At 43.2% G+C, this 25,725-nt stretch overlaps 1 protein-coding gene across 12 annotated transcripts in view; it reads left to right on the forward strand.

The window, feature by feature from the left end:
* agrn (agrin) overlaps positions 1-25,725 on the forward strand; it is a 391,168-nt gene that overhangs the window by 251,477 nt on the left and 113,966 nt on the right. For all 12 annotated transcript variants that reach the window (XM_054746151.2, XM_054746154.2, XM_054746157.2 and 9 more), the window contains 3 exons: positions 15,774-15,998; positions 19,867-20,088; positions 23,566-23,772. In XM_054746151.2, the coding sequence (XP_054602126.2) occupies positions 15,774-15,998; positions 19,867-20,088; positions 23,566-23,772 (654 nt within the window). The remainder of the gene's footprint in view (positions 1-15,773; positions 15,999-19,866; positions 20,089-23,565; positions 23,773-25,725) is intronic.

A 25,725-nucleotide genomic window follows, 5' to 3' on the forward strand; every position in this document is an offset into this window, starting at 1 on the left:
TTTCTCCTCTTTGTCTTCCTTCCTCCAGTTTTCTTCTTTATTCCTCATTTTTCATCCTCTGACTTGATATTTTTAGTTTTCATCCATTTTTCTCTCCTTTTAGGCTTTTTTTTTTTTCATTTTTTTCCTGCCTCCTTTCCTTCATCCTTTGGTTTATTTTCATCTCTCCATGTTGCTTTTTTTTATTACTTCCTTGTGTTTGATCAGCACCCCCCCCCCCCCTAAAAAAGTCACCCCTCACCACTTTTCTCCTCCCTTTCCCTTCTCCATCACTTTTCTCTTTCGGTCACCGTTTTAAGGCTTTAGGACAGAATCTGTTTATTTCATTTTTTTTGCTGCTTCTCTCGTCGTTAGCAACAGACTCGCACAAATGTAGAAACTAATCAAATTTCTCCAGGGTGATTGCTAAATGCATTTATTCATACATAACACACACACACTTAAACACACACACATGCACGAACAGACACACAGAGCGAGAGGTCATAGTAAATAACTCGGCTTTCGTGCTTTCATTTCCCTGGGGCATTGACTCTGGCTTGGTATTCATAACCATAACATGAAGAACCAGACAAACCGACCGTGTGTGTGTGTGTGTGTGTGTGTGTGTGTGTGTGTGTGTGTGTGTGTTTTGACAATGTATTTATACCCCTGTGCATGAACTTGCATACACGCAGGCACATTTAGCGAAATATACACCTACTGCAGGCAGTTTGCAAATACATTTTAGTTAACACACACATGCATATACACACACACGCACCCACGCACACACACACACACACACACACACACACACACACAAAGAGATGAAAATGGGCTTTGCTGGGATCCTCCATCCATCTTTACTTGCTGTTCCACTCATCTGCAGCCGCTGATACTCATAAGACAAATCCTGTCTTCCCGTTCATCTCCCCGTCAGTCACCGGTCTAAGTGGAGGAAAAAAAATGTATATATACACACACACACACACACACACACACCTGCTTCATCCCAGACGAGGGGTTGTATTTTCAGACTTTTAATGTATTTATGCGTTTGGCTTCTCCTGAATAATACATTTTTTATTTGTTATTTTCACTGCATATGCTCCGAGAGAGACGGGAGAGGATTGAAAATAATAAAAGCAGAGCAGTGTGGAGAACATAAGGAAATCTACTGGCTCAGCAGTCAAGGGAGGATATTTTACTGTATTTTATTTGGGACGGAACAAGAACACAGTCAGGAGAGCAACAGAAATGTTCCTTTAGCCATGATTTGCTACAGTTTTCCTTCAGATCCTTGTGGCTGTTTAGGATTTTTGAAAATTGAACTCCTTTAAAATTGGCCACTTCATTACTGTGTATTTCCTGCTGTCTTGTTCCTTATTTAAGTCAGTCCATCGACTGTTTTTATGCCCCGGAGTAACGCTGTTCACTCGCTGGCAGTGGAAGGCAAATTAGACGCTTCTTTACTCCGGTGGGAGATTGATTTTAAATCCCACCAGCGCTGATGTGAAACAAGCAAACAGATGTTAAACTTTCTCAATGTTTGACTATTTTTTCCTCCCCTCCCCCCACCCCCACCCCACTCGACCAGCTGTTGAGGTACTCGCCCACGCAGATTCAAGCCGTATGCGTCGGAGAATCGACCGTCTCGTCTCAGAGCCCAGATGAAGTCATTCAGAGGTTATTGATTTAGGTCATCAGGTGCCAAAGTACAGCTGGTGTTCATGTTAGCAAACTAATGAGACGCCGCTTACGCGTTAGCGGGGAGTGAGAATGCAGTTAACTGAGTGGGAGGTGAGAATTTCAGCACAGTGTTGTCCTGCAAGATCAGGATTGAGAGGTGTTAAAAAATAATAATAAAAGATGAAGAAACCTGTCTTTGGAGCAAGAGCACAGGTGTGTGTTGGCTGCTGTGCTCGCAGGTTTCAGTCGGATGTACAAAAGGTCAAATGTTTCCCACTGAGCCTAAATAATAAATCCATAATGGAGGGTGACTCGTTGTCATAGTTGATACTGTTATCCATTTTAATTAGTTGTTAGTAGTTCTGTAATCGGAAGGTTGCAGGTTCGAGTCTCGCTCAGTCTGTCGCTGTCGTTGTGTCCTTGGGCAAGACACTTAACCCACGTTGCCTGCTGGTGGTGGTTGGAGGGACCGGTGGTGCCTGTGCTCTGCAGCCTCGCCTCTGTCAGTGTGCCCCAGGGCAGCTGTGGCTACATCGTAGCTCATCCCCACCAGTGTGTGTGTGAATGGATGAATGACTGGTTGTGTTGTAAAGCGCCTTGGGGGGCTCCAGGACTCTAGAAGGCGCTACATCAAATACAAGCCAGTTACCATTTAGTTGGGGCGACGGTGGCACATGGGTTAAGTGCTCGCCCCGTGATCAGAAGGTTGCAGGTTCAAGCCCCACTCAGTTTGTTGCTGTCATTGTGTCCTCGGGCAAGACACTTAACCTGCTGGTGGCGTCAGTGCTCAGTAGCCTCGCCTCCATCAGTGCGCCCCAGGGCAGCTGTAGCTACATCGTAGGTCATCCCTACTAGCATGTGAATGTGTGTGTGAATGGATGAATGACTGGTTGTGTTGTAAAGCACCTTGGGGGGCTCCTGGAAGAGGCTATATCAAATACAGGCCATTTTTAAGGAAGAGAATGCCAAGTGTCATTAGCTGAAATAGCTGTTTTTATCGATAATAATTATTTTCTTTTAGACAAAAAAAATGAGTGAAAATGTCAACTTTCTTACTTTCTTGAAAATGAGTTTTTGCAGTGTAGCAACAACACATGATTCAGAACTGCACAGGTTCGGCTTTAACAACATTATTACCTCAAGTATTTTCACTAAAATTTAAACATTTGATCAAATATTACGTCTTTTCTCTCCACTAGACAAAGGCAGAAACCTTACTAATATATAACTATAATACTTTAGCTTTTTGTACTGACTCTGGAATTCAAATGACTGTATTGAATTAAATTTAACACCTAAAAAGACCCGTAATCCACGGCCTATTGATAAGGCAGATTGGACGTCGCTCGTTTTGCTTCATCTGATCAGCGTTGCCAAATACACGTATCGATTTCCTCTGGCAACAGTTTGGACTTCCTACTGGTTTCTAATTAATTTTATTCTAACTTTCTAAAAACCGTAAGTGCATTGCACTGTTTTTTAATTATCTACAAAGTGAGTTGAGTTTGTAAAACTCTGATATAGATTTGTTGTCGGCACAATTAGCGAGATAAGCGTGCACTCATGAAGCCTGCCAGACGTACGAATAGTTTCCAGAAAAGGAATCAATCATCATTATTTCTATCTCCTGTTCGCTCTGAATAAATGTCATGTCTGCCTGCTCCTCCGGCGTCCGTCTCCTATCAGGATAGCGTAAATGAAATAGTCATCATGTAAAATAGTGTCCTATGTTTGAGCTGTTTATCTGATTGTGTACTCAGATTCACAAACAGCACTTAGTTTTTTTCTAATCATTCATTTTCAATCCTAATCCACTGGAACTTTGTCAGGTTTCTGGTCATTAATCGTCAGCCTTTTGTTGCATCGCCGTCATTACTGCGTGTTTTCAGTCTCCGCTGGCGGGAGGTGATTCCTCGTTTATCTGGTGATGAGCTTTATGCATCTCTGATGTCTCAGTTTACCCAAAAGTAATGACGGCAGCTGTGAAAATCATGACTTTTTGCTCAGATTTTTCCAGATTTGGGCTCTTTTAACAAGCTATGAGCTGTGAGACGTCTGTCAAAACACTGACGTTTCAGCTGCGTAATGCGTCTTTTTGATCATGTTCTTTAATATTTTTAGCAACTCCTGAAAATAAAGACTTTTATTAGAGTTATGATTGTTTTTGTGCTTATTATTGCTATAAATAATTGATCTCCCCTCATAATATCCGCTGCTGACTTAACTATCAGAGACGTTTATTTACATTAATATAAAGAAGACGGAGAAATGTTAATTATCCGACTTTCAGCTTTTTGGACATCCACGTGAAGGGTTTGTTGATACTGTAAAGTAGACACACACGCACACACACCTGTGTTTATACCTACTGAAACGGTCTTCGTAGTGGCTCAGAACAGCACATCGCGCCTGGCGGCCATCATTCATTAGTAAGTGTCTTTATGGCAAAGGCCAAGTTTGATTAGCCAACTCTTGGTTGCACATCAGTGCTCATTTTGGCTCCCCACCACTGACGGCTTCCCTTAATCAGGCGCTAATGAAAGGAAACCCGCAGCACACGTTCCACCGAGTCCACACCAGTCTTTATTCCTGTTTCCGGGGCAGGGATGGCATTCTCATCTCACGTCTCTCTGAGGGAAGTTCATTGATTTCAGGCGGAGTGTTTCATCTCTTCTGTCAGATTACGGACACAAAAGCTCTTTTGCTGATTTTTTACAAAACAATTTTACATGCAAATGCCATTGTTTTATCAGTGAATCATGCCTGTGGTTAACGTTTGGCTGCAAAGCCGAGCTGCAAACTGGGTCTGATCAGTTTTATGTGACTGCTTTGACCAGTGATGCCTAATTTAAAACATGATTTAAGGCCACATGAATGCATCATTGATTAGGTGGGATTCTGGTCTTAATGAAGCAAACTGTGAAGCCATTAATGGCATACCCACCTGCGCTCTCTGTGTTTTAAGGCACTTTTAGGACTTTTCCACAGCTTTTGGTCCATATGAATACTGATGCTTTTTCACATAGATCGAGGGTTAAAGACACTTTTTTTGTTCTCTTTAGATTGTTTTCATTAACCAAAGTCTTATATGACAACATGTTGTCACATCACTGTCAACTGGATGGTTTCTGGAGCTGAAAAGGTTTATTAGAGTATTTTAAATGAAGAAAAATGATCATAATTGTGTAAAATGTTCCATAAAACACGTTTTGAAAGGAAGAAATGATGAAGCTTGTTTTTTTTTCTTGGCGATTGCTCATAATTCACATATCTTGTTTTATGTTCATGTTTATTTATTTAGCAGACGCTTTTATCCAAAGCAACTTACAATTTATAATCTATAGGGCATGTTGTGATCTGTGGGGGAAACCGGAGTACCCGGAGGAAACCCACGCATGCATGGGGAGAACACGCAACTCCACGCAGAAAGGCCGCAGCCGAGTTTCGAACCTGCAACCTTCGTACTGCGAGGCAACAGTGCTAACCACTGCGCCACCATGCAGCCCAAAGATAACTTCCCCTTCCAAAGTTAGCGTGAAGTTTACAGACTTCCTGGTCGAGTTAGCGTTCCAGCTAGCAAAACATTAGCTTCTGCACTTTTATTTATTTTCTTTAAATACAATTTTGGTAGCAATTCTGTAAAATACAATAAAGTTTCTGTCCTTTTAAATCATGAAGCTTCCTCCATCTGTAACGTCTGCTCAGCTGTCGTAAACGTCTCGCGGTGAGTTTAGCAGAAAGACTGTTTCTTTGGTTAAGCCTGATTTATGCTTCTCCGTCTGCGTCAGTGCGGAGACACGCAACGCCATTATCCGTCCTTGCGTAGGGCACGCAAGTACGTACGGAGTCGAGCCCACTTTTTTAAACATCCGTCGAACGAGACGGATTACGCAAGCTTGTGATTGGTCAGGACGCCGCTGTTGTTTACAGCGCCGCCATTGCAAAGAGAGCCGAGTTTAACTAGCGGCAGACACGGAGAAGCTTGAAGAATACCTCGCGAAAAAACTCTAAAAACATGAACGTTTAATTCTCCCGTGACTGGAGGAGTGAAAAGATGCGCAGCAAGCGTTTTATTTGTGGACGGAAATAACAGGAAACGTGGGTTTAGAGGTGGGGAGCGCATGAAGCGGTGGGAGAATGAGAGACAAATATGTCCGTGTTAAAAGTCTCTTATATACACAAAAAACACAAAATAAACACACGATCTTGGACCGATACATGACAGGATACCAAAGAACAGCGCTATGCCCTCTGTTGTCCTGCCGGGCAATTGCTTTGCAACACTCTCCAGGAGACGGAGAAGTAAAAGAGCAAAACGCTTCCGTCAATCCGTGCGAGTCTGTCCCTTGCGGAGCTGACGGAGAAGCATAAACCAGGCTCTGTTACTCATTTTTGTTGCTCCATTGCAAACTTCCGGCTTCTTATGGCGTCACCACGCAGTCCGCTGGGGAGTTGGGCACTTCTCTTTGACTGACTCCTTTTGTGGATACACAAATCTATTGGTCAACTCTCCAGCCTCATGTGGATGATTCATGTAGCTGTAGAGACCAGGGCAGCATTGGCGGTTCTAGGACAGGGCCGCTGAAATCTGATTGGTCTCCTGAAGAGCCTCTGTCCTGTTACTCGTCTGTCCTTTTGCGCGGTGATCAGATTATTGGTGGATGAGATGCTAAATTCAAACACTAGTGGCACCAATAAGCCACATGGGGACTTCCGGCATGAAATCTTGTGTAAGGATTTTGGACTAATACTCTACAAATATTGTGGCCCCCATACCAGGAAACCCTACTGCAGGGGAGGTATTTTATAATCTTATAAAAGATTACCCACATTATCATAGAGCAGGGTCTCATTTAAGCATTTTTAAGTTGCTTTAACAATGTAACTTTGCCTTGATTACAACGGCCAGTTTAAAAGGTCTTTGATATTCGTTATGACTTCATTTGAGGAGTTTTTGTAGCTTTGTGCTTCAGTGAAGCTTGAGCACGATTGTGTGTTTGTGATAAATGCCGCTTTCAGACGATTTAATCCCGTCCCGTCTTCAGAGCGTCACTCAGCAGAATAAATGGGTCCTGTGAAGTCATTTCAGCACCACACCTGTGCTTTACTGCATCGTTCAAGCGTGAGACATCTGCTACTGGAAAATGACAGCTTTGCTGAAAAAAAGAAAGAAAGCATCAGCGGGTTGGCTTCATCGTGCTCTGTCATCTGCCTTCATAGGTTTTTAATCACAGATTGCTTTTGGACAACATTGCCTTTGTCCTCGTCCTCGTCTCTCCCTGAACTTGACTCTAGAGTGAGTCCGGACTTCCTTTAAACTTCGCTTCGCCGAAGTCGCGAGCGGTGTCGGCCTCTTTGTGGCTCGTTTTCTCCTCTCAAGGGTAGCACAGCGACTGGGGTAAAAGAGAGCAACAGCTGCAGTTCAGTGGAGCTCTTTGAAGAACAACATCAAACACAAAGAAAGGATCGTCTTCCAGTCATCGGTGTATAGAAAGTGTGTGTTGGAGAGGTGTGTGTGACTCAATCCTTTTGGCTTCCCTCTCGCTCCCTGCCTTCTGCTCCTCCTCCTCTTTGTTTGGCTATCTGGCTGCAGACTCGTTCATATTTTTGTTGATGGCGTCTGTTTACTCTCTGACCATCCCATATGCTCACTGTCTTGCTCCTACTCTGAGCTTCTCCCCTTATCTCACTTTTACACCCTTCTCCCACTAACTTTTCATTGATGTTGTATTTTATAAATCTTTCCTCGCTTCCTTACATTTGATTTAAATCAGTTCAATCCCCACTTCTTGTCTTTCTGCTTTCCTGACTATGTTTAATTTATTTATATTTTCTTTTCATTTCTCACGCCGAATCCAATTTAGGAGAAAAATCGTCCCCTTTAGTTAACTTTTGTGCATTTATATTTAACACATTTGTGTAAAGATTATTGTAGATTTTCCCCTTTCAAATAAATAAATTATGAATTCAAAGCATCATAAGTCCATTCAAATGTAATATATACCAACAAAAAGAGGACATTTGGAGTCTTTGAATTTGACTAAACCTAAAGAAGTGGGTCGGCTTCTCCTCCGGTTAACAAACTGGTTTCTGAACATTCAAACCCGTTTATTTTCTCCACTAAAAGGCTAATGAAGGGGACATTGTGTAGCAGGGAGTGTTATGAAGGAGAGAATCTTCTGGCACAAACTTTTATTTTCTTGAATTATTAAAAAAATGACTTATAGAGCATTAAAGAGATGGTTAAGATCATTTGAAGTGTTTTTCTGTGGAAACGTTAATTAATTTAACTTTAAACGATCATTTTTAATTATTCTACTGCAAGAATAAAAACCCTTAATTTGCACATTAGGATTTTATTTGTTATTCTGACTGTATTATTGTTTATTTACTGTCAATTCAAATCAGTTATTTGGAGTCTAAAGCTTGGTTTATGCTTGACGCATTTACTTTCCACTTGGTGATGCGGCTCGCGGATGGAACGCGCTTCACAACTCGCAGCGTTTATGGTTCATGTGGCTTGTCTCTGCGGAGAGCCAATATTCTCCCAAACTGTAGGGGGCAGCATGGAGCTCTACGGCATGCATCCAATACTACACCATAGTAGAAGTAAAAATTACTGTTGTCTACAACATGGCATTCCAGCATTTTTTAACAGCGTCCTCGTCTTTTCCGACAGTGCGAGCTATTTCTCTCCAACATGTTGATCACGGTGACCTTTGACAGCTGAATCATACAAATGTCTGGATTTACGAACCTCTGCCATACTAGTTCTTGCCAGTCCGCCATGTTTTTCCGCGTCCGACTGTCTGCGTGGTTAGAACATTTCCTAGGTGCGCGGTGCGGAAAGTTTGGGCTGTGCGGAGGCGCAGTGGAGGGGTGTGGTTGCTAAAATGAAGCAACTTTTCCGTGCGGAGCCGTGCGAACCTCGCGGACGCGTCAAGCATAAACCAAGCTTAAGCATAAAGGCTTACCTTTAAATATGCTGGAATGTAGATCTGATAAAATATCTTAAATAATAGGAACTAAACCTAATTTCACTAGAATGTTTCAATTTAAACGAGAACGCCTGAATATTTAGATTTCATTATTATTTTTCCACAGCCAAAAGTCTGCATTGCTGCTTTAGCCAGCTGCCACATTTCCTCTCTTTTCACTTCTTATTTTTCTGCTTCTTCTTCTCCTGTTGAGAAAGTGTGTGTGCATGTGTGTGTGTGTGTGTGTGTGTGTGTGTGTGGGGGGGGGGGGGGGGGGTCTTGATTAGAACACACACTGCCACATCCCCCACATCGCATCATTGCTTTTGATTAGCTTCTTCAACCCCCTGCATTCTCCTTTATCACTATCAACACAACAGGGAGCACGCACACACGCGCGCGCACACACACACACACACACACATCACAGGCTCATTGCAGACTTATCTGAACTCCATGGCTGCCTGTAAACGTGCACTAGCTTTCACAAATCCATGCAGACTCACATCTTGGATGTTGCCGTCGCCGTGGCGGCAGGGCATCCAGTAAAGTCAGCACGGGGCTGACAGCTCCCAGTCCCTAATGAAGCATTAATAAACTGCTGCTACAAACTGTGGTTCAGAACGCAGCCCAGCTCCCTGCCTGCCTGATCAAAGTGGGGAGGGGATCACTGTAATTCCCATTTATCCAAATGACTTCACCCAACTTTTCTGAGCTCTGCTGAACATTTTCTATCCTTCAGTTTGCGTAAATCTGATGTGGACTCACTGCTAAATGACAGAAACTGATATGCAAACATGCACCAACTGGTAATTCTGCCCACTTCAGCCAAACATGCAACTGTTTTTGTTCCGCAGTGATCAAATTAATTCCCCAGAATTCAGTTTATACATTTTTTTATTTAGTTATTAGGATGCTTCTTTCTGCAGCTTCAATTCTCACTTGGCCTTGGAAAAATATCACGTTTTAGGGGAGAAATAGACGTAAGAGCACTATAATTACAGTTAATAGTTCATTAGCATTTGTGGGGTATCTAAAGGTAAATGAAAAGAAAATGCAGATTTTTATATCATTTCTCTAAATGAGAGAGATTTGAGGCTTCAGGGCATTCACAGAGAGTGCTGCGTCGCTGTTATGTAAACACCTGCGATCGCCACTTCATCACAACTAATTCAATTATGTGAAAATCTGTTAGTTTTACTAAATTAAGGTTTGTCTCGGCAATTTAACACAACCGTGGGGTTTTTGACTGAGACAGTTTCTCTGACTGTTTGTTCGCAGACAACCAAGACAGCGACCTCAAATGTTCTCTTAACAGATTAAATGCATTTAGTTATTCACCGAAGCAGTCGAAGGCCCGGCACATCACCTGCTGCCTTTGTTTAAACGTAGATTCTCTCATCTCATGATGAGAAATTATGGAGTTTTAGGGTTTTTGGTCCAATCTTGAAAATAACCTCTAATCCCCACATGTGGAGCACACCTGGAAAATCAGCTACCACTTCAGGTTGTTGCTTTGAAGCGATTTATTTGTGTTCTGTTAAGGTTCCTTTGCCATGGGAGCCATCTTGAAAGTAGTTGACTCCAAAGTTAAGATGTAGATGACCATCAAGGGATTGTGTTTGAGCGCTTCATTAAAATCCATCTAGTGGTTCATTGGATGTTTTACAAACCGTCTCCAGAGGCTGAAGATGACAAATGTGTTGTGAATGACTCTCAGTGTCTGTGTAATTGACTGATCTATAGCCATAATAGTGCTAATGGTGATTAGCTGTGGCAGCCATCTTGAATCTTGTTTACCTTTTAACCCTCTCAGGCTCAAAATCAGTTTTGATAAAAGGACGAACAACTAAGTCCTTCAGGGGTACTTCTGAGTAAAAAAATGCTCATGACACACGTATGTGGAGTAACCAGCTAGGTAGGTTTTAACGTTGCAAATCTGCAACGCCTGCCTCCACAGGGTTAAAGCTACAATAGCAAATTTGGAAACAAGCTAGCTTAAAACATTTTTCATGCTTCTTATAGCTACCACAGTGTAGCTATAATTATAATCAACGTAAAAAATAAAACAAATGAAGTCCTTTCACATTTGTCTAAAAACCTCAGTCAATAACACGGCTCGGACCAAAAGCAACACCTGGACCATCCGGTTGTCGATCTCACCGAACCACCGTTTACCCGAGTCCTCCGTTCGCAGTAAGTAAAAGATATTTGGACCTAGAAATCAGCGACTGGTGTTTAGCGCTCTCTCGTTTACTCTGGCAATGCGGGTTCCGGTGTCCGGCAGACGTGGCCCAGGAATGCTAGCCGACAGGAGGGGCAAGAGTTCCATGGCCGTGCTCGAGTTTAAAAGCTAGCTTGTTTTGCAGATTTGCCATTGCAGCTTTAAATTGCATATACTTGTCTGATTAAAAAAAAGGTTTGAATTAAATTTGTCCTGTGATGAAAATATGTTTAGGTTTGGCTGTATATTGGGAAGAATCTGGCGATAGGATATATATCACTTCCGACACATCCAGTGTGAAAATCTCATTATTTCGTCGTGATGAAGGCAGTAAAAACTTCTGCCACCTAGCTGCCAGAGTTTGAATAGCATCATATGGATTCTCTGTAAAAACACCGATGCACTACTATTTAATGTCAGTTCAGTATCATGACACAAAATATTGCGATATTTCAGTGTATAATATTATCTTATATCCTTAAACTACTTTAAAATTAAAATATATAGGAGTTAAATAACTCAATTATAAATCTTATTTAACTTCTGGTTTTCACGTATTCATGACTGTTTTGCAATGATTTTATTTCTATTCACGATCATTTTAGAGAATCTGAGCATAAAAATATTCAGAAATTTTGCTGCAGATTCCCCTTCCTGCCTCCACAGCCACGACACATCACTGACTGACTTCTGTACTAATTTAAACACCATTTTATTTGACATTAAGATCATGTTCATGTCCTCATTTGGGAATATACGGCATGCTAATTCATAATTAGCCTCACAGGTAGTCCAGGCACAGTGTGTCCCCGAGCGTCAGACAATACCGGCTTTCTAATTCTAATACAGGAAACCTGCTGAGTGCAGAAATTCTCAAGAAGTCGGTCCATTTTCAAACCGCATGCTTGTGATTAAAAGAACTCGAGCACTTGTTCAGTGAAAGGAGCCAATAAACACAAAATAATGACAGAAAGGAGCTCAAATTGCCTTTTGAAAGTAGCTGAAGCTCAGAGAAAAGAAAATGTTGTTTACAGATGGCTGATTTTTTTAAGCAGAATAATTTAAAGACAGTTTGTTCTCTTGATATTTTGTTGTTTGTGTTTTTAATTCTCTATTTGATGCCATGTAAGAATTAGATTTTAATTACCTAAAGACCAACTTCCCTATACTTGCATAAACATGCATTTAAACCATTTTGTTCGGGTAGTTTGTAGGATTTCTACAGTGCATTTAGTTTAAAAAAACATAATTGCAGAAACAATCCATAGCTGAGGCTGCCTGCACTGCAGAGCTGTCTGCATTATTAGTCATCTATTCAACTCTAGTGCCTTAATCTGCATTTTAGTCTGAAAAAACATGATTACCAATCTATCAATCTTTTAAGTTCTTGAAAAAAATAGAAGATGTAGCATGATGAATTGTCCATTTCTGACCTAAAGGGCCTGCTCTATTTGCTCTGCCCAAGCAAAACCATAAGTTTCTGACACAAGCCTAATCTACAAGATATGGGCCAAGGCCACTCATGCTCTGTGCTCCTAAACTGTTGCTTCCCCGGACAGCACAAGAAAGAAGATGAAGAATTCTTCTCTTTAATAATATTCAAATAACTTTGTTAGTCCAAATAAGCATGTGAAACTTAATGTTCAATCAATCTGTGAAATGCGAATATTAACTACTTGATATTATAATACTATGATAGTGCTATAATAAGTAATATAACTTTAAACTAGACACTAGACTGATCACACGTAATGCTAAAAGTCACGTGACACATTTCCTTTTTCTGATCCAATCAGAACCTTCCAGGTCTGACGCTAGGCGTGGTTTTGTTGGTGCTTGGTAAATCCCCTTTTGTTGCCAAAGTCTGATTCGACAGTAAATCAAAACATCCAAATTATAAAACTATGCCCCACGTCATCTTAACTTGAATTCCAAGCGTTCTAGACAAGTTATCGTCTAGAGTGGCCAATCCGTAACTTTCCTCTTAAAGCCAAAAGAACCTAACAACAAGCTGGATTAAATCTGTTGCATATTCCACCTGCTGCAACGGTTCCTTCAGAATAAAAGCTGAACCATCACAGCCCTTCAGGGTCTCGCTGATGCCAATAAACTGTCTTGACCTGGGAGTATCTCAAGACGGGACTGGTCGGCAACTGCGGCTTTGCCACAGGCTTCGGTTCCCGACAAGGTCCAAGTTGGACCTCAACACCTCCTGATATAAACGAGGACTTCCGCTGGGTACGTAGACCGACAGATGTGTTTTATAATCTCCAACCAAAGCTTAGAGCGAAACACCCTTTCACTCCCATCAGAACTAATCGTTTCTCCGGCTTTGCTGGTTCTGAACGTATTTCACACACACACCATTCTCAGTCTTACTCCACCTTAGTTCATCATCACATAGTGTTTAAAGTTAGTCTTGTTTAATTTGTTTAGAAATAAATTTTTTAACTTTTTAAACCTGACTCTCTCTCTTTCTTGGAGTTGATACGAAGTGTTGCTCAATCCCTGCAATAAAAAGATCCGATCTTTTGGTTAAATTTATTCATAGATCCATTAAGGTGATATTTCATATTTTATGATATTTCACATTCTATGGTTTCTAATTAAATGTAAGAACATCTTCTCTACAAAGATGGTATCTAAAAATATCTCCTAATTCTGTTTTTTCCTTATCAGGAACAGCAGATCATCGCTGTTTGAGCTTATTTAAGGATTTCGCTGCTACTGTGTCACTCTGTGTCTTTATCACTCCGTCTATCTGTATTCTTATCTTTTTCTCATTATCCAGGCCGTCTAACCCTCGCTCCGCTTCACTCTAGCAAAAGGAGACCGAACTAATTGGCGGCGAGGATCATTTTAATTTAGTGAAAAACATCTCCGCTGACTTTAATTTAGCTCCCTGCTTCTTCTTCTCTCTTTTTGCAACCTTTCACATGATAATAATGAGGAAAAAACACTCCCAGAGGTTTGCTGCAGTGGGCATGTTTTATTTATTTTTTTATTCGTGCTTGTTACACCTATCACACTCGCCCAGGCAATTTGTCTGCTTGTCTGGGTCTGAGAAGGGCGGCTTATCTGCACTAACGCCCCATCGAGGCTACGCTTCATATCCAAATTGGCCCCTGTTAGCATTCAAATCAAGAGTCTCCACCTCCTCTTCCTATTCCACTTCGCTCTAGCGCCTCTCTCTCTCTCTCTCTCTCTCTCTCTCTCTCTCTCTCTCTTTCTTTCTCTCCCTCTCTCTCCTAAGCCCTTCTTTGCTTGTCGGCTCCGCTCGGAGGAAAGGAAGTTGGGAACAGAGAGGAAGCATGCGCTATTATTCAGCTAGATCAAAAAGTGCAATAAGGATGCCGTTTACTAGTGCAAAAACCAACAGAAGCCCTCCTTTAGAGCAGAGAAAGCTCATCTTCTTCCTGTTAGCCAGCAGCTGTTATTGCTGCTTTCACTCAAACAAGCTGCGTTTTACAGAAGCATTTTTCTATTAGCATGTAGCGTGACCTGGATTTTACTTTATTGTTTTGCACATGCTAAACAGGTAGTGGATGTGTAGCCTTTAGCTGCTGCTGTGATTTCAAATAGCTCCGGCAGATACAACAAGGTTGTTACGGCAGCGCCGTGTCCCAGAGGTCATCAGCGCCTCATTGTTCGCGCGATCAGACACAAAGCATCACAATGGCTATCTGGTTCGCGCAGGCAGCCATCAGTCTGTCATCAGCAGCTCACAATAACTTATGATTTTCTGTAATCACTTTGGATTCCAGCGAGTCATTTTCCGACCAGTCTCTTTAGGCTGAAGCTGTAATTTAGCACTTTATTTTTGAAGATACTCATAAAATTAGGTCTAGAGGCAGTTTCAAAGTTCTTCAGCAGTACAAATATGAAATGAAAAAAAAAAGTGTTCATTAGTGAGACTGAGGCGCCAGACCTCAAAAGAACTTGACAGGAGAACGGAGGGAAAAAGAAAAGGAAAATGTGTCATGAAGATGAGGAAGGCAAGGTAGGGAGTCCTTTGATCAGTAGTTCTCTTCATAGCTCTCCTGTCTCCGCACACGTTCATAATATACATATCTCTGCACACACTGATGTCTTATTAACAAGGCAGAGACTTTCCATCCTGGAGGCAGAAAGACATTCTGCTACCGTCTCTGGAGCGAGGACCGATACCCCCAAAAATGCACCCTTTGCAACTCAGCGTGTACTCCCCGGCTTTAAATGGAGTTCATCGATGCTGTTCGTAACAAAAGAGGGATAAAATCAGACGCTGGTAAATATTTATTACAAAAAAGTCAGGCTTAGGAAACGAGAGGGCTGACGGTGCTCGGCTCGCATCTCATGGGAGGACATGTTTGTTGGTGACGGTCATAAATATGTATCGTGCTGTGCGATGACAGCCATTGTGATCTCATGGCTGCCTTTTGTCAAGCCCCAGCCAGGAGTCGTGGAGCATACGCATCATTAGAATAAAGCAACAAGTGGTGTGGAGCTCAGTCAGGGTGGGAAGGCCGTCCTGGAGGTGGGTGTGGGGAGTTTCTCTGTTTCCTCCTTTGGTTTAATTTTTGAAAAAGGTAAATATTCAAAAGGTCACTTTGCAACGGGTAAAATCAAAGACTGTTGAAGCATAGCAGTGGAGAACATGTAGTAAATGCAAAGCTTCTTTCCAGTTCACGCCACTTTGTGACAGCAGCACAACTTGTTGGTACAAGGCGACAGCTGGGTGGCATCTTTACCTGGGGGTGCCAAGTAGCTCTTCAAATAACTGTGCTGGGCTTCTAAAAGTGCACGAGCAGCCACATAGATAAGGAGGTCTGTCATTCACGATGCACTTTGGTGTACAAGAGAATTCAGCACACTTTCACTGCTGCCTGACAGATGTTCTCCTTGTTGTTATGTTCCTGCAGCTCTGAAGGACCCCTGTACTGACGTGACCTGCAGCTACGGTAGCACCTGCGTCCAGTCTTCAGACGGCTTGTCGGCTAAATGCATGTGCCCCCTCGGCTGCGATGGCAAACCAGTTCAGACTGTGTGTGGCAGCGATGGAAAGGACTACCGGAACGAGTGTGAGCTCCACCAGCATGCCTGCAAGAACCAGAAGAACATACGTGTGCAGTACCAGGGACACTGTGGTGAGTTTTGTCATTGCTTTTTTAGGAACTATTTTTTATTGCTTTGTTCTTTGTGAAATGAAATAATCAAAAACACATCAAGAGGAGCCAGCTGAAGTGGCTTAGGCATCTGGTTAGGATACCTCGTTAAAGTCTCCCTGGTGAAGTTTTCTGGGCACGTCCAACAGGGAAGAGACCCAAGGGAAGACCCAGGTTACGTCAAAGAGACGGTTTCTCAGCTGGTCTGGGAACATCTTAGGATTCCCCCAGAGCAGCTGGCCCAAGATGGCCGGCTGAAGATAGAAGTCTAGGCCTCTCTGCTTAGACTGCTGTTCCTGCGACCCAATCCCTGATAAGCAGAGGATAATGGATGATTAGATGAATGGATGGTTGGTTGGACTTAAGGATGGATGGATGGATGGATGGATGGGTGAACAGTTGGTTGATGTAAAATTTGGATGGATGGATGGATGGATGGATGGAGGGAGGGATGAATGGTTAATTGATTGGATGTAAGGATGGATGCACATGAGGATGAATGGATGGCCGGATGGTTGGTTGATTGGGTGGACGTAAAGATTGATGGATAAACGAATGGTTGGTTGATTGAATGTAAGGATGGATATGTGGATAGATGGACGAATGGTCGGTTGATTGATTGGATGAATGTAAAGATGGATGGATGGATGGTTGGTTGGTTGACTGGGTGGATGTAAAGATGGCTGGATGAATGGTTGGTTGATTGGATGTAAGGATGGATGGGCAGATGCATGGAATGATGGATGGATGGTTGGTTGGTTGGTGAGTTGATTGGGTGGATGATGTAAAGATGGATGGATGGATGGATGAATGGATGGATGGATGGATGGATGGATGGACATAATGATGGATGGATGGATGGATGGATGGATGGATGGATGGACATAATGATGGATGGATGGATGGATGGATGGACATAATGATGGATGGATGGATGGATGGATGGATGGATGGATAATCTAAAACCAGCAGTAAAGACAGGTGTTATTCATAATTTTCTCTTCATACTGCTTTTCTGATTACCATGACCTGGATGACTGAGAACCTTCATCAGCAGATTCAGATTTCTTTCTATGAGCCAAAATCCATCATATTAGTTTTTTATGAAAACCATCAAAAAGAAAGAAGTTGAGGTAAATCTAGAAAAGGCACGTTTATCTTTCCTAAATCCATCATAAAAACCCTTGCTACAACTTATTTTCTTAGTTTACCGCCACAGCCTTTGTTGTTGTTTTCCCTCACACACCCCAGCTCCTTATAGCACACCTCAGCTAATTCTCCTTTCTCTTTCAGATGGCTTTGCTTCACACAGGCATTCCTGTGGTGTCAATTGTTGTTTTCTCTAAGTAGGTCTGAGCTGTCGCTTCTTTTCTTTTTTCTTTTTTGTTGAGCTCCTCATCCCTTGTTATCATCTGCCATTGGTGGTTTACGCCCAACATGCTCAACTTTTAGTTTTCTGGCAAGCCAGATGGAGTGAGAGAACAGGCAGTTACTCTGTGTCAGAGCAGCAAAGGCCTTCAGGAGGGGAAGCCGAGTGGTGGGGATTGAGAGATGGATGCGTGGATCCACAGGCAGAAGGCCATTTGTGTAAATCCAGCGTGAGTCAGCCAAAGTCGCCTATGTTTGCCCTGCCGTCCCTCGGGAGGGCCGAGGCTCAGGAGAACAGATGGCCCCAGTGCTCCTCTAAATCTTGCTGCTATTTGAACTAAAACCTCAGCCAAATACGTTTGATTTACCCTCACTGTTTTTTGTTTTTTTTTCACCAAACAAGCCATTCTTTGCGTAATTACCCTACTTTCTCAGCTAGGGAAAAGCATGGGTCCTTGGAAGCTGTTCTTCTCGGTTAATGGGAGGTAATGGTCTTTCTCTCAGATAATGGTCTGGCTGGCGGGTGAGGCGTTGTGTCACACAGAGACACCGCGTGCATTACGATAAAACCCTTGTTTACTCAGTTGCACGTCTCTGCAAGCTTTTGCATTGCGCCGGTAGAAATCAATTCGAGCCCTGGCCAGCGGTTACCCTGCCTTTTAGCCGTCTGCAGCCAAGGCGCTCCATCCCTTTTGAAACCCCGGCATTGTCAGTCCTTGTATTCCTGCCAGAGGTGTTTGGAAAACACTTCCTCATATTTGCTATTTCCCATTATCTCTCTCCTTTCCCTGACTATTGGCTGTGTCTTCATCCTCGGTGTGTTTTGAATGACTCACTGTAACTTGGCAGTGATTTAATATGCTCATGGTGCCACGTAATTCCTTTGCCTTCCCTCATGCTGGAAGCACGAAGAGCATGAGTAAAAGCCACAGCTGGCTGTTTCCACGTGTTACCCGCTCTCCCCATTCCACTAGGCCACAAACCATTTCCATTATGATCACGGGCTGATAGTGGCGAAGCATGCCGTACCAACAGCCCTCTAGAAGGAGGGAAGTGAGAGAACTAATCAAACCAACAGTCTCGGTGTGTGTGTTTTTTTGTCTATCCTTCACATCCAAGGTCCTGCTCCATCCTGCACTCAAATACTGATCCCCGATAAGATCTGTGAAGCATCTTTCCTTCCCAAACTCTAGAGAGATGATTACGTAGACTGAAAATACACAACAGGAATATTGTTGTTTGTGACTGATGTCTTAACAAATTCATCAAGTAATCATTTGATGTTCATCTCCCACTGAATCCGTTTTGTTATCGTCCCTGCTCAAGATGGCCACCACAGCTAACTACCCTTAGCAAACACAATACTTGAGCTAAAATTGGATGTCGTAGCTAAGAGTCATCTCCAACACCTACTCCTAGTAATATTTGTTACTGTATATTCTTACTTATCCCCCCCACTGTCCTAATGGGTGGGACCCTGCAAGGAAAGTGTACCATTGAGCAGGGTTGATGGTTTATCCCTTGAGGTCCACATGGCAGGGGTGAGGAGTGAGCACCACCTCACCCCTGCCACGTGGACCTCAAGGGTTAGACCATCAATCCTGCTCAATGGTCAACTTCCCTCGCGTGGTCACCCATAAAGACAGTGGGAGGGTTAAACTTCTATAAATAAACATGTTGTGTACACCACCAGGAACGTGAGTGGAATCTTTTAAACTGCCTTTGCGCACAATTGGACAGCACTACGACTGTCAGAGCGATAAACAATGTGACGTAGAAGCTCTTAGTGGTGGAATTCAGTCAGCAGTCGTTACACCATCGAAGAAGAAGATGAAGTACCTCTATGCTCGTTTCAGAGAAAAGCCTCGGAGGAAAAGTCGTCCAGAGTTGATGCCAAAGCCATTTCAAACTAGAGCCGTTCCTGAGCTGCTGCTGCCATCTTTGTAGATTTGCTCCATCACATCTTTGCTGGTGCCAAGCTCATCCAGCGTTTCTCTACAGACATAGAGTGCTGTGATTGGCCAGCCTAAACTTAGCCAAACCAATGGTAGACGTGCTAAAGCTACAATGGACTACACCGACTTAAAGAGGGGAATCTTTTGCTATTGCTACGGTTTGTCTAGCTTTCTAGGGTAGAGGGGAGGACTATTGGTCTGTCTACTAGCTTGCATCCACTAACATCTTACTACAGTTTTAACGCTTGGTCATTCACACTTTTCTTGTCCAAATCAGAAACCGGAGAAGCAAAACGTCTTTGAGGAAAAGAAGCCCAGGTCTAATTTTCCTGAGCCCTCTAGGATTGCACCTTCAGCAGCTTAGAACATCTTACGGACCGCCGTATGACTTAATGAAACCCTCAGAAACAAGTCATCAAATGTACAACTGCAACTTGCTGTTTTCAGTGTAATTCAAGCCGACCACCACTGAACTGGTGGCATGGAGAATGCTACGCCTTGAGACAGTCCAGCGTTTGTCTCCACAGATCCCTGTAAAGACATGAGGAACAGCTTGAACACGATATGCCGAGCGGAGGCCAGCACGCGGCAGCCTCAGTTCTTTAGTCTGCCTGAGGCCTGCCCGCCTGCGGATGAGCTGTGTGCCAGCAACGGTCAGACCTACAAGAGCGAGTGTGCCATGACGGCATCGGGCATCCAGAAAGATGTCAAACTGAGGAGGGTCCATGCAGGACGATGCAGAAGCAAAGGTAGGGGAGACATTTGTGGTTCTCAGCATGTATGTTAGAATTCTTTATCCAAGTTCTGAGACTAAATTTTGACGATTTCATGAAAAAGCTAAAGTTTTGACTTTCCATTAAAGTATTCTAGTACCTTAAAGTTAAACTGATGATTAGAAACTTTACACCAAAAGGCTGCACAAAGCACACACATCTTGTGAGGATGTGAGTGGAGTCGGTCACAAGCTATTTTTAGCGTCTCATAAATACGAGCATGTGCTAATGTGGTCATATCGGTGTGAGATGTAACAAAGTCAGGCGAAGCGTTTATGAGATCACACCTGTTTCCGTGTTTTCTCCGTGATGCACAGATAAATGACTCTCGGGTCACGGGGTCTGCACCGTATCCGAGCTCACCTCAGCTCCGTCCAGCCTGATAAGCACCTGCAGGGCTGCTATCGTCGCTATTAGAACACAGGGTTTAAGTCTCAGTCAACAAACAGCTGTCAGCTTTCACTGTAGGTTGTGATAGCCATCAGAGGAAATCCAATTTTCCCGTTGTGCCGTCGGAGAGGCCTCGCAAGTGTGCGAGTTCACCACAGTGATGTGCAGAGACCTGCACCCATTTACAAAGATGCTGCCCCTGAAACAGCTGAAGATCAGCACTGGTTGTCCTTTGGTAGCAACACCACTGGAGGCTGATACACTCGTTTCTTTTCTTTTGACACACACTGGTTCTGCTTCCTGCTCTGCTTGACAGGCTGATGGACGAGTGTGAAGGCTTTAACGTGCATAAATCCCAGCTAAAGGAGATTTGGGAGTTTGTGTTTATGTGAGAGAAAAGGTTCATGCATGTGAGCGAGTGGATTCTGAATTTTTTTCTTACTTTCCCCTCCTTTTGTGCTGTGCCTCCTTAAAATAAAAGAATAATTGAATTTGAAACAGAGATCCATGAAATCATATCCCAAAGCAAATTACAAATTGGTGGCTAATGAAAATGGCCATTTCGACTTGTAACCGCGACATTGCACATCCTTGTAGCCCTCTCACTCAGATAGAGCAGCGATGTAATTAAATGTGGCATGACAGGCTTTTAAAGAAAGGAGGGGCAGGAATTGAATTGCTGTACAAATTTAATCCACTGATCAGGAATGAAATAAATTCGAAGTCTAGCGAGTGCCTCCAGAAAAGAAGCCACCTTCAAATTGGATTTTCCCACTTCAGTGGCAAATGTGCCGTGTCACATAACCAGTATTTCTTTCGTTTCTCTTAATTCCTGCTGTAGATTTCTGCTAAGTAACTCAAAAATGCTCTGAATGAATCTGTCTCTTTAATTTAACTTTAAAGTTTAATTTGTGATTCATGTTCAAGTTTTTATGTAAAAGTTTTAGGGAAACTTTATAATTAGACTTACAGAAATTGTGACTGACTTCTTTTTACATTACTTCTTTTATTAAATCATTTTTTAAAAAGAATATAAAAGAATTTTAGAATGAAATAATCACAAAACAGTCTAATATTTCAGTCATGTTGGAAGGAAGGTTACATTGACAGATTTCCTTCTCAGCCGGCTGGATGGTTCAAAATGGCCAAAGAAGGACGCAGTGTTTGTTTACAATCTGTGAAATCATGTGTGCACCAAGCTAACACCGAGATTTGTATTTTGACACCAGCATCCAAAAAGTTGTTTAAAGGTGCATTATGTAGAAATGCATGTGACAGGGTGAGTGTCACTGTATCCCGATTCATCATGCACCCTGGCTATTTGGCCAATTCGATGTCCCTTTGGCTGACTGGTTAGCGCGTGTGACTCTCACCCGGGGGTCTAGGGATCGAGTCCCACCCGGCCCTCATTTCTCCACGTTGCCACATGAAGTAAAAATTACATCCTGTGGTAAAATTTGGTTACTGCAACCAGTTTAAACAACTCTTGAGCTTTTCGCCGGCCGTCGTCAAATTACAATTGTTGGCGCTGCAGTATTAGCTCTCAGGAGACATGGCAACCCCACACTCACTGATGGTAAACAGTAGCTACGCCCCTCCTTCCTTTGATTTGAAAGGGAAAAAAAAACTAGCAATCCCCACAGCTGGATATGATATAACCTTCCTTTCAAAATGACTGAATTATTAGACTCTTTTGGGATTTTATCACTGTAAAATTATCACTATATTCTTACATAATGCACCTTTAAAGAAAAGGTGATATCTTGTATCCCTAAGAAGCCACGACATGTTTTTGTTTTACTCTAATATCAGGTGAAGCAGGCTAGAGGCTAACATTGAGCTAGCAATGCTAACGGTGAATTAAGGTTGGTTTATGCTTGACGCGTCCGCGAGGTTCGCACGGCTCCTCGCGGAAAAGTTGCGTCATTTTAACAACCACGCCCCTCCACCTCGCCTCCGCACGGCCCAAACTTTCCGCACCGCGCACCTAGGAAATTTTCTAACCACGCGGACGGTCGGACGCGGAAAAACATAGCGGACTGGCAAGAACTAGTATGACAGAGGTTCGTAAATACAGACATTTGTATGATTCAGCTCTCAAAGATCACTGTGATCAACATGTTGTTAATAATTCTTGGAGAGAAATAGCTCGCACTGTCGGAAAAGACGAGGACGCTGTTAAAAAATGCTGGAATGCCGTGTTGTAAACAACAGTAAGTTTTACCTCTACTATGGTGTAGTGTTGGATGCATGCTGTAGAGCTCCATGCTGCCCCCTACATTTTGGGAGAATATTGGCTCACCGCAGAGACAAGCCGCATGAACCATAAACGCTGCAAGTTGTGAAGCGCGTTCCATCCGCGAGCCGCATCACCAAGTGGAAAGTGAATGCGTCAAGCATAAACCAAGCTTTAGAAGCAAATATTCAACTCTAAAAATATCCATAGTAATATAGAAAATGTATCATTTTTACATATTGCACCTTTAATTATACTAACAAAAGGAACACTTTTAAACGCTTTTATTTGAATTTTGAAGAATCTTGAAATAATATGAGATTTTTTCAACATGGTACATTTTGTTCTCTGATATTTTTTGATGAGAGGTTTAACCTCTGCTGCTGCAAGAGAAGCCTTTACACGCGATGACTGCGTCCACCCTGACATGTTATTACTGTTTGGATGAAAACTGATTTATTTCCCCGTGGTTTGGCCAGCAGCGCTACAATGCTGGCAGCACAATCGTTTCAACCCTTTCCTAGTTTTTGAATATTGTTTTTTACGCCTGTTGGGTACGTCTCCTGTCCTCCCCTCTGTAGCGATTAGTCTGTCACGCTGGCACCAAACTTTCTGTTGGAAACGGCTCCGCGTAGCCTTATCAGTGTCTGCACAGATGTGTGTCAAATTAAATAAAAAACCTGAACAAATGAGTGAATGCAGACGCTTCCGAGGCTAAAGTGGTCACTGAATGGTTTGATCAGTCTGAAAAAGAAAAAGGATTAAGGCCCAGTTATTGCTGAACAGCACAGTTTAGTTTCTGAGCCGTTATTTTGATTTTCTTGCAGAGGACTGTACGGAAAAGTGTTTGTTTAATTCTGTGTGCGTGGTGGAAGAGCCGGGCTCCCGCTGCTCCTGTGATCCCATCGATTGCGACGGCGCTTACAAGCCTTTATGCGGGAAGGACGGACGCACCTACAACAACGACTGTTTGCGACGCAAGGCGGAGTGTCTGAGCAGGAGCCCCATCCCCGTCGGACACCAGGGGCCTTGTGGTGAGTGGATTATGCTCCTGTGAGAGGATTAATGTTGTAACTGTTTCTTGTTACTTGTCTCTGGGTGTCTTTGAACCGGATGCAGTGCTTTCTTACTGAAATCTTCAGGGGCTGACTCTCTCCCTGTCGGAAACGGTTGGCTGATGCTTTCTGGGGGGGGGGGGGGGGGGGGGGGTTAGACAACGATATTTGTCTCTTTAAAAAAAAAAGAGTGCCTTCACTTACCATCCATCTCCTCACCCTGTCACGCTTCATTCCTTCATCTGAAACAGACAACCCAACACCACCGTCATGTTTCATTCATCTGCTCTTTGTCGTTGACTCCTTTGCTTGTGCTTGTCTTCCACTCCAGAGGTTTCTGTTGTCTTTTGATTCCCTGTCTTTATGTCTCGTGTGCTCTTCTTGTATAAAAAAGGCTATTTTCTCTTGTTTCAGTCAGTCTGTCTGTCTGTCTTTGTCCGTGTGGCCGTCTCCCTGGCTGTCTGGGCGCAGGTGGACAGTGGGGTCACCCAGTGGGCGACCTCATCAAGCGGATTTCTGAGGGGTGAAGCCTCCCCCCCTCGCTCCGTGGGGACCTAACAGGAGGGGGTCTTGTACCGTTTTCTTTTTCCTCTCACTCCATCCGTCTCCATGTGTCATTCATGTGTTTTCCCTCTGTTTACCCTCCTGTAGAGACGTGACCCGTGAGGTTGGAGAAGTCTTTCCCTCTCTTCCTGCTCTCTGTGTCTTTTCTTTCCTGTCTAACAAAGAAGAAAAGCTTTTTTCTGCTCCTACCTGTCCGTAACCGCTGCTCACCCCTGACTCTCTCACTGCATGCTGTAGTGCACTTCAGCTCCTAACCTTGCCGCTTCCCAAACAGTCCTCTTCAACGCCAGGGGGGAAAAAAACAGACAAGTCTGCAAATCTGCCATTTTTAACATAAATGCTTCTTCGGGGCTACAGTTCAGCTGCTTTTTTCTAAAATCCACCAGGTGCACTGTGTCATTAAAGAACTGGAAGGTGAAAATGTCTGCGTCCACTTCTGGCCGGACGATCAGACGTCCCTATCACGTCTGAACTCGTTTTGCAGCAGCGGATTGAAGGAAGCGAGCTGTTTATTGTTTGCTGATGATGTGACATTTGAAAAGCCGACAGTGATGTGTCTTTTCCTGTTGCTTGGCTGGATAAACAAAGATGGAGGTAAGATTAGAGAATATGCATGAAGCAACTCTCAGAAAGATGGCGGACGTTTTTGCTCTCATTGTGGGCCAACTTTTTCGTCCAGGCTTCGTTTAGCTTCGGCCACATTTTGTTTTGACCTCGCTGGCTGAACCGGATTTGTTTTCACTCATTAAAACCAGAATCTCACTGGGCTGTGATGGTTGGCAACAAACAGCCTTCATGAGAGTCTTTTAAGTGTCTTCGAAGTGCAGATTTTTTTTCTCAGAATCGTCAAAAGACTCATAGCAGTCGTCTGGAACGCGTATACGACCGCTACAAATTTACTTTCTGTGAGTTTCCACTAAAGGAGTTCAGGGAAATTTCTATTGACCCTTTGCACCGACGTCACCTAATCACGTGGGTCCACCATGGTGGACGGCAAAAGCATGTAAACAGTGAGCGACACGATTACTAAACAAAGGGGGAAAGGTGTAGCACTGGAGATGTTCTGAAACATGTGCAGATAATTTGGTCTAGTTTATTTTGCTAGTTGCTGTTCACACATATGCACTTCACAGCAGGAGGTTTTCTGCTGAAGATCTGCTTCACAGCTCCAAATACAAGGAGGGGAGGGGTGCATGTGGGGTAGCAACGGTACAAGTGCACAGTGTGAATGGTGTGAGGCACATTGCTGGCTGATTTCTTTTTCAAACCCACTCGTGGTAAAGGATCTGGATGGTTGGATGCGCTCCGTCTCAGTAGCAGAATCTCTGGACATTTTTCTGGAGCATTGAAAGAAAAATCCCTACAAGC

This window comes from Nothobranchius furzeri, chromosome 15 (genome assembly GCF_043380555.1).
Source record: "Nothobranchius furzeri strain GRZ-AD chromosome 15, NfurGRZ-RIMD1, whole genome shotgun sequence".
Lineage (NCBI taxonomy): Eukaryota > Metazoa > Chordata > Actinopteri > Cyprinodontiformes > Nothobranchiidae > Nothobranchius > Nothobranchius furzeri.